General features: G+C 45.2%; 1 protein-coding gene across 1 annotated transcript in view; it reads left to right on the forward strand.

Moving 5' to 3' along the window:
* TACR1 (tachykinin receptor 1) overlaps positions 1-5309 on the forward strand; it is a 56774-nt gene extending 51465 nt beyond the window's left edge. The window contains exon 5 of the mRNA XM_081200988.1: positions 754-5309. Coding sequence (XP_081057114.1) covers positions 754-1048 — 295 coding nt within the window. The 3' untranslated portion in view covers positions 1049-5309. The remainder of the gene's footprint in view (positions 1-753) is intronic.
* The last annotated feature ends 4526 nt before the right edge of the window (positions 5310-9835 follow it).

The following is a 9835-nucleotide window of genomic DNA, read 5'->3' on the forward strand; positions in this document are numbered from 1 at the left end:
TGCCCAAAAGATACAGCAAAGATTCCTGTCTGGTGTCAATAGGCGAGGAGTTCCAAAGTGTAAGTGCTGCCACACTAAAAGTTGTGTTTCTTACAAATGCAGAACTTTCTTTCTTTCCTTCCTTCCTTCCCAGCCAGGATAAATTATATCAAATAGCAGAAATGACAGAATCACTCATGAAAGTTAAGATCAATTTTCCATTTGGCCCTCTGGGGAGCTTGTGTGAACTTGTATGTTTAATTCCAGATTCATGTACCTAGGGTCACTGTTTCTACAATGTGAATGGACACATTTCTATTATTTGTATATTACTGTCATACTCAGTCATGAGTATTTTATATTCTCTTAATTTTTATTTCATCTTTTTCTCTTTTCCCTTTCTTGTCAAATTCTTCAATAAATCTTTGGTATTTTAAAGAGAAAATATCAGTTATGCAAATTTTCTTAATTTATGCAGTTTATACAGAGCTCAGGGAACTCAGCTTCTTTTCTTTTCTTTTTCTCTTTGGTACAGTATTTGGCCCAGAAAATTTAAATGTTTCAGCGCAAAGGTTATAAAGAGGAAGAAAACGGGTGTACAAAATGGATCTGGTGTGCCTATACCATATATAAAATCCTGGCCAGGACCCATGTCTTAAATGCCACAGGTTGGGTTCTAGCACAGCTGACCCCATTTGCAGGGGGTTGGACTAGATGGCCCTTTGAGTCGCTTCCAACTCTGCAATTCTGTGATTCTACTATTTGTCTTCCCAGGTTCCGGATTGGCTTCAAGCATGCCTTCCGGTGGTGCCCTTTCATCAGAGCCAGCAAATACGAAGGGCTGGAGATGAAGTCAGCCAGGTACCTCCAGACACAGAGCAGCATGTACAAGGTCAGCCGGATGGAAACGACAGTCTCCTCCATCGCTGGCAACCCAGAGGAGGAGCTTGATGCCAGCAGCAAAACCAAGCGCCTCTCTGTGGATCTGACCTCCAATGGCTCCTCCCGTAGTGACTCCAAAACCGTGTCGGAGAGTTTGAGCTACTATTCCAACACACTTCCTCCCTAAGCAACCTGAACCTCCCTGCAACGCATCTCCATCAAAAGTGTGGCTCAGTTTCCAATCTCCCTAATGAAGGAGCTGTTCCTCATTTGTAACACCTCTTTCCTCTCTGACTTTGTTCCTGAATTGAGTTTTCCTTCTTTGTGTAGCCTCTGCTGTGATGCCCTGTTGGATGTTCAGACGATCTGTATATCAGAATGGATTCTCGTTTTGGGGCCCACATTGCGATAGGTTCATTAGCCAATTCTCAGGCTGTGCTGGCTAACAGCCAAGCACCTTCCGCTTGACTTTGTTTTTCCATCCCCAAATCTCACCTTCTCTTCCCACAACATGCTCAGGTCTTCTTGGGGTCTCTCCCTTCCAGCTTCCATACATAGAACCATAAGATCATGGAACTGTGGAGTTGGAAGGGAGACCACATGTCGCTGCTATTGCGAAAGGAGTGCAGGGAACTGAAAAGCTCCTTGAAGGAAAAAGGAGGAGCAAAAATGTCATGTTTGTAGTATGCGTGCCATTTTGGAAAAGTTGAATTTCAAAAAAACAAGTTTTAAGAATGTAAGAGTCCTGCTGGATCAGGTGAAAGTGGTCAGGGGGACTTGAGTGGCTCCCCTGTGAGAAAAAGTTGCAGAGTTCGGGACTTTTTAGCTTAGAGAAAAGTTAAGCGGCAGTATGATGGAAGTTCCTAAAGTTATGTCTGGCGTGGAGGAAGTGGATAGAGAAAAGTTTGTCTGCCTCTCTCACAACACTGCAGCTCATGGACATCCCATGAAGATGGACATTGAAAGATTCAAGACAGGCAGAAGAAAGGGCTTATTCACGCAGTGCAAAGTTAACCTATGGAACTCCCTCCCACAGGAACTTGGGGAAACTGCAGAAGGCGAGAGGGCTCTTATGCTCAAATCCTGCTTGCAAGTTTCCCACAGGAATCTGGTTGACCACTGTGAGAACAGGATGCTGGACAAATGGGCTATTGGCCTGATCCAGCAGGCTCTTATTGTGTTCTCATGAAAGGCCTGTCTGGTCCAGCTTCCTGCTCTCGCTGTGGCCAAGCAGGCCCCTAAGGGAAGACCACAAGCCTGTCGTGAGGGGAGCAGCATTGTCCCCACTTTGTTTGAGAGTTAAAGTCCAGGCAGTATCTGAAATCCTTAATGGAAAAGTTAGGAATTTCCATATACAAATCTGAGGATTCTCAATTTGCAGTTTTTGATCCAACAGCACAGCGTTCGAAATTGCCTCCCTACAAACTTTGTGTATCTGATGTACTTCCAAGATCACTTCTCTTCCACTTCATTTATGTTGGGTTGGGAAAAAAACCCCTCAACTCCTCATATTGGTTTGTGCCTATACCGGGGTGGATAACCCCAAGTCCGGGGGCCTGATCCAGCTCCAGAAGCAAAAGACCCTACAGATTTTGGTGGTGGCAAAAGCAGGGGAGGAATATAGTCCGTATGGAGGCTGGGGTGGTGGCAGAAAAGTTTAAACCTCTCTGTTCAGCACAGCCTCCTGATGAGAAAACAATCCCCCATCTGATAAATTCGTGGAATCGTGGAGTTGGAAGAGTATCTAATGAATCTCTGACAGATGGCCTCCAACCTCCTGGGTTGAAGAAAAAGAAATGCAAATTGGCCCTGCCCTGTAGCTTGAGCAATCATGTTAAGGAGCGGCTAGGAGCTAGGCAGAGTCATAGATCTAAAAAAAAGACATGCACACGCTGGCCAGCTTCCATTTTGACTTGAAGTGTTTGTTTGGGGCTTCTCAAAAATATGTGAAGGCAAGAAGCAGATGGGAGGAGTGTTGACCCGCCATAGCGCCCACCTGAGAGGTGCCGGAACTGTACTCTGGTGCACTCCAGCTGAGAAAAAAGCACTGCAAACAGCTCATGCCATCAGAAAGTTCTCCCTGATGTTGAGTTGGTATCTCCTTCCTTGTCATTTGAATCCACTGCTTCAGGTCCTCCCCTCTGGAACAGCAGAAAACAAGCTGGCTCCGTCTTCCATGAGGCAGCCCTTCAGGTATTGGAAGATGGCTGTTGTCTCACCTCTCAGTCCTCTCTTCTCGAGGGATGATAACTCCCCCTCTTCAACTGACCTGCATGAATCGGCCTCTGAGTGTGAATGCATGTGGCCTCTGTAGGGTTGGGCTGAGGGTCCAAAGGCCCATCACCTAATTTATGGAGGTACGCCAAATTCCTATTAAAGGCCCCAAAGTTTGCACTGAAACCCTACAGATATCTAGGTTCCTATGCTCAGGGCATGTTTTTACATATGCACCAGTTTAGGGGATAGAGAACCGAACCGAACCATGAAAAAATGTACTGTTTCATTGCCCCATTCATCTCGTGAGAAATCTGGAATTCCTACAGATAGGATAGGAAACTAGTTTGATGGGGAGAAAAACAATTCAGCCTAGGCTTCCCAATTATATAGTCCTTTTTCTATAGAAAGAGAAGATTCAACCCCATCCCCCAAATGGCAAAACATTAAAATACCATATGCACACACAAACCGCACTCCCCTGTTGCATCCTTGGAACCCTTCCAGCAAAGCTCTTCCTCCCACCAGTTGTCAAAACTGTCTCTGACATGCAGGTGTCTTCCATGGAGTTCTGCCATTTGCAAGAGACAACTCAGGTGGAGAGCATCCCTGCTGTGAGTCCCAGATGCGCATCATTAAGGATGCCTTTTTGCAGCAAATATCCCTTGTGATTATTGCCAACTGGCAAAGGACCAAAACAAACCTGCCATTGTCATGCACACCCAGCGCTGGCATCATAGGACAGAGATGCATAGCCTCAGCCCATAATAAGATTAAGGCAAGAAGAATCTGTGGAAAGCAGGAGTGTAAGTAAAGATGGGATTAGATAATGGCACAAGATGGAATGTATTGTATAGCCCAAAGGGTGTGGGGGGGAATGTAGGTGGGACAATTTTTAAAAATGCATGGAGAGCAACACATCTCCAGTGAAGTCATGGAAAATCCAGCAACCTGATGTGAAGAGACAGGAAGTGCATATGGATATTGATTTCCCATAATGGCCCCAGGGGCTGTAATGCACACATGCTCAAAGGATCCCTCCACTATTATGTAGATCCTTGCACAGATGTAGTGGATCACTTCCCTATGACAGCACTCTCCAGTTTGGAGCCTTCCAGATGTTTGGGCTTACATCTGCCATTAGCCCCAGCCAACACAGCTGTGCTGGCTGGGGTTGGTTGGTGATATCATTTTTATTACTACAGTTGTCCAAAACATCTGGATGGCATCAGGTTGGAGAAGGCTGCCTTAGGTACTGTGAGGACAGTCCCTTAAACTGACAACAATTGATTGAGCTAAGGGATTGCTTGCTGGTGCTGAAAGTTTCTGCAGCCCAGTTCTGTTCAAGGCAAAAAGCAGGGTAAAGAAAGGTTCCTGAACCCGGGCCACATAGCCTGATGTCAGGCGCAAGTATCTCCCTCACTTTGATGCAGCAAAGAAAGATGAGGATGCAGTCCCAAGAATGGTGTGAAAAGCTCATTGCGGACCACAGAATTGCTGAACTGCCGCCAGGGTGAGTGTTAGAAGAGCTCTGCTGGGTCACATCAAAGGTCCATCTAATTCTCTTTCCCACCCAAGTGGACAAAGAGATGCCTCTGGTGAGCCCACAAGCAAGGCAGAGGGAAAGAGCCCTCTCTGGCTATCATTCCCTCACAACTGATCTCTGCACTGCCTCTGTGAAGACACCCTGAGAGCTGGTTCATGTGCTCATCACCTCCAAACGCCACAGAGAGAGCCTCAATCTATTGTGTCCACCCATCCATGCTTTTTATTCTTCAGCAAAAGCAAAGTAATGTGCATGTGCAAAATCCCTCCGAAGAAGTGAGATGTCTTTTGAGAGAAGATCATTATTTTTAACACTGAGGCAGAGACGATAAATCTGCCATCTCTCTCAACACACTGTAATTTCTTGTGCATATTGTACAAATTTCTGGGCCACTTTGTTCGTGCCTAAGTGTTTCTACTTAAATTTGCAGCAATTGTTGTAGCTTTTTTTTTGCTGTGAAATGAAGAAGTGATGGGATAACTGACCTGTGTGCTCTTCCTGTTTTGGAGTATATCTGTATGATGTTCTTGTTTACAAAGTGTTGACAAACCCATTTGAGGAATTCCAATATGATCAACTCAACTGCAAATTGTGTTATATTTGATGGGTCAGAACTTCAATGATATTGTTTCTGGAGAAGCTTTGAGTGGATCATATCAAAGTAATAAAAAAATTATGCCTCTTAAAAGAGTGAAAATAGATCTTCCACTGATATAACTAGGGGGGCGAGGGGGGGAGAGAGAATGAGAATGGGTGGGTAGGGAGGTGGGGTAGGCTTTTGCCATTTTGTGTTTCTGTCCCTCTTTCTGCTCTGTGAGATGTGGCAGCCATTTTGTCTTATGCCACGGGGCCCATTTCAGCCATTTTGCGATTGGTGCCTGTGGCACTTTCTCAAATGTGCCCACCAGCCCAGAAAGGCACCCCCTCAGCTAATATAGATATTAGACAAGTGTTGATAGAGTTATTCCAAGAACATTATAAAGGGGGGGGTGGAGAGAAGGCATGTTTGGGAAGCATCAGGGGCTCAGGCGAGGGGCAGAGACACTGGACATGTTGGTAGCTTTCAGTGGGATACAGAAGAAGGTAGAAAGTGGCTGAGCATAATCAGAGTTGAAAAGGGATATGGAGTAGGGTTACCAGACGTCCCTGTTTCCCGGGGACAGTCCCCAGATTTGCGAATAAGTCCCTGGACAAATTCCATCCTCGGAATGTCCCCGGATTTCATCTAATGTCCCCGGTAAACGCAGCAGCGGCAGTCTCAGCAGCCCAGAGAAGTTGACTCTGGCTGGCTTCAGGAGCTGCTCGGAAGTCCCCATGTGATGGTGGTGCAGGGGCTCAGAGATGCAACTTCTGGGCTGCCTCCACCTACCCTGACCCCAGCAACTCAGCTGTGAAGGGAAGCTTCATGCTGCCTATTGGAGCAGCCTCCCAATACCCAACTTGCGTGCAAGCAGGAGCGGGGCGGGGAGATCTCAGCTGTGAAGGGTGGTTTGATGCTGCCTATCAGAGCTTGCGTGCAAGCAGGAGGGTGCAGGGACCTCTCAGTTAGGCAACAGGAAGCCTCCCTTCCCAGCTGAGGGATCTCTGCCTCCTCCTGCTTGCATGCAAATAGGAATGGGATTGGGGCTGCTCCAATGGGAAGGGAGGCATTGCGCTGCCCAAGCCTCGGCCGCCAACGCTCTCAGCCCTCCTCCACCTTCCATGCCTGACCCACTGCGCACCGCTTCCCCACCACCACCAAAGAACCAACAACTCAGGGGCTGCCCAGGCTCATGGAGAGAAGAGATAGAAGCCTCGAAGGAAGGGGAAACGTGGCAGTTGTGGTCAAGACGGCAGCCGCCCCTCTGCCACCGCCACTGCTGTAGCATCAACGTCACAAATTTGTAGTTACTATGTATGTATGTGGGTAGGTTTGTATGTATTTAAAGTGTCTCTGGATTCATTGAAAAAAATCTGGTAACCTTAATATGCAGAAATGAGGCAGAAAGGAGGCGCAGAGAAATTATTTCTTAAATTTGTATACTGCCCTTTATCGGAAGATCACAATAGAAAGCCCAGGATCTTCCATGTGAAGAAGTACCGTACTTGAAATATTTTATTGGCCTGGCAATATACGCTGGCAAACACCTTATCTCTTTGGCCTCATGCATAAAGATAGGATTTACTCGTAATTAGGAACAGTTTATTCCCCCCTCCTACAAAGTGTCCTGCAATCTTCACTAGCTGATTATCAATTAAGCCTTTTCATTAGCCACCACGGGTCTGCCAAAGCTTTTTTTTTTTTAAGGGTTTGGATCTCTGTTGAGCTTCAGCAGACACATCACTGCAATGCTGCTAGAAGCCCCTTTGCTTTTCCAGGTGAGCCCATGGGCCCCTAAACAGCTTCCAGACTGTTTTGGAGCAAATTGACAGGCTGGAGGAGATGGATGGATGGGACTTACCTAGGTTGAGGTGGTGGAGGTGCAAGGACTAATGCTCATCCCTTCCCTCTGTCCTCATCTAGAAACGCTCAAGCAGTAGTTTTATCCTATAAAACCTTGCAATCCTGTACTCGCTTTACTTACTTGGAAGTTAAATCCATTGGACTCAATGGACTTCCCTTCAGAGGAAACATGCATAGGATTGTGCAGCACATGATGGAATAACAGAACTTGTGGAACCCAACACTCCCCGTGCTAAGCAATTGGCCATTTTTGCCCAGTGGGGAGTGGAAACACTTTGTGTATGCTCAGCAGATTTGGAGGCTCATTTCCCTGGACTGCAGGCAGGATTTGCTGTCAAGCATGCACTCCACGTGTCTCACAGAGGAATCACTTTTCTCCGTTGCCCGCCACCCACAGGGAAGCTTGGGTTTCCATCTGCTCTTCATTAATTCTACATCGGAAAACATACTACCTGCTTTGAAGTACCCAAGCTCATTAATCGCCCTTTGCATAGATGCTAACACTTAGAAATTAATTTTGGTTTCTGAACTCCATGTAGAGTTTTTCTTGCTATTTTAGCTTGTTATTTTATTTTGTAGGAAATGGAGTTAATTCCTAAATTTGACTTGCAAATTATCCTTCTGGGAGCATTTCCCCTTGCATGCCGTCTAGGGAGACACTGTGCAGTTTATTAACAGTGCAGTACTCCTATGGAGGTTTATCGAGAAGTAAATACAATTGAGTTCAATGGGACTTACTCCCAGAGGGTTGCAGTCTAAGTGCCTGGCAGGTGATACTTCTGCAATGGTGCAGTGGATTCAGATCAGAAATTTACCAGAAGAAGACTTCTAAATTTTGCGCTGGAGCTGAAGGATGGAGGCTGATTTATTTTTTATTTTTTATTTTATTAATTTGATATACCCTTACTTGCCAGAAAGACTTCTAAGCTGTTTACAAGTGTAAAACCAAAAAATATATCCACACATCCTTAAAATAAACAACCTACAAATATTATTTATTGAAACTTTAAAATAAAAATGTCATTGTTGCCAAGATAACCAAATTCAGATAACGATTATCTGTAGTTGAAACATTATTTAAAAACCATTAGAATATGATATTGTCATAAGAGTCTTTGATGAGCCGCTAATCCAACTGCAATGAACATTTCTGAGACCCTCATTGTTCCTGTTCTTGTTTTCAGTGAATTGCAGCATTTCAGCCACTAACGCATGTAACAATAGCAAAGAAATACAGTCTTCTTGGTATGACTGCTTACCTTTCTATATAATTAAGGAGACACACTGGAGACTTTAATATGACCTCTATATTAAAAAAAAAAAAACCACCTTGCTGACAACAGCAATTAGCATTTTAATACATCACTACTACAGGTAGTAATTATCTCCCTTTATAACTTCCACCATATGGGAACTCCCATTAATTTAACTGATCTTATAACGAGGCTTCCACAGAGATCTTTGCCACTGTATTATTGTCTGATAACAGGTCTCTGTAATATGAAGGGCTACTTTTCAAGATTTCCTGCAAGAGCTTCCCTCCTTGCCTCTGCAGCTGGAGAAAGAGCAGGAGGAGGTCACTGCTTTATTTGCTTCATTTTGTCTTGACTTTACTCGTGGTCCTTCAGTGCTGAACAAACTTCATTTCAGTACATGCGCATAGTGTCATGTCCTCAGTGTAGCTGCTTTTTTATATACCGAGGGGAGTGCAAGGTAACTTTTACTTATTAAACTGTCTGTTATTACTGCTTGCTGGGTTTTTATGCTGCCCTTCCTCCAAGGACATCAGGGTTCTCACCAGCACATAACATTGCCCTAACACCCCTGTGGAATAGGCTGCAGCATGGACCATCTAGCAAGCCAAGTCTCTGTGGCTTCTTTTCATGCTTCACTCTCCGGCCACCCTCAGTGAAGGAGCCATGTGGATAGGCGAGTGGCAAGCCAGGAAGGGCAGTGAGAATAAGGCACTGGGAAACAAGAATCAGATCCTGCTTAGCCTGTGCATTTTTTACACACCAATGATACTGAAATCGAAACAAACTATTGCTGGGGAATGAAACACAGCAGGATACAAGGCTGCCATTTCTTTGCACAAAACCCAGAAATTCTGCAGTTAAAACCACCAATCCTACCTAGGAACTGAAGGATGGTTTCCTATTATGTAAGAGAGAGAGGGTTGGAAGAGATTCTTACTCGGCAATTGCTCCTAAGATATTAAAACTTAGATTTACACCAGCCCGCATCCACCTTTAAACAAAATCCCTCCCCAAATACTTAGGCTAGAATAAATCACAGGCACTTAGCTTTCCAAATAAGTGAAAATTTTACTTGCAGTGTTTCCAGAAGTTACATCCAACAGGTCTCCACCTGCTGGCCACAAGACAAAGAAAGGCACACCCACTTCTACCTCTGCTCTGGGCTCAGGTTAACTCTTTCATGCACACAAGTGTAAGTCAGTGACTATATTACAACAGTAAGGGCCTGAAGCACAGGTACTTCCCTAATGATGACACCCAAATTACAATTGGGGTAGCCAACAGGGTGTCCTCCAAATCTTGTTGGACAGCCAGTGTGGAGTAGTAGTTAGAGTGTCAGACTAGGACCTGGGAGACCAGGGTTCAAATCCCCACTCAGCCATGAAGCTCCCTGGGTGATCATGAGCCTATCACTGTCTCTTAGCCTAACCTACCACACAGGGGTTGTTGTGAGGATTAAATGAGGAAGAGGGGGAGGAGAACCATGTCGGCCACTTTGAGCTCATTGGAGGAATA

The sequence above is a fragment of the Podarcis bocagei genome (assembly GCF_964188305.1).
Source record: "Podarcis bocagei genome assembly, chromosome: 7".
Classification (NCBI taxonomy): Eukaryota; Metazoa; Chordata; class Lepidosauria; order Squamata; family Lacertidae; genus Podarcis; species Podarcis bocagei.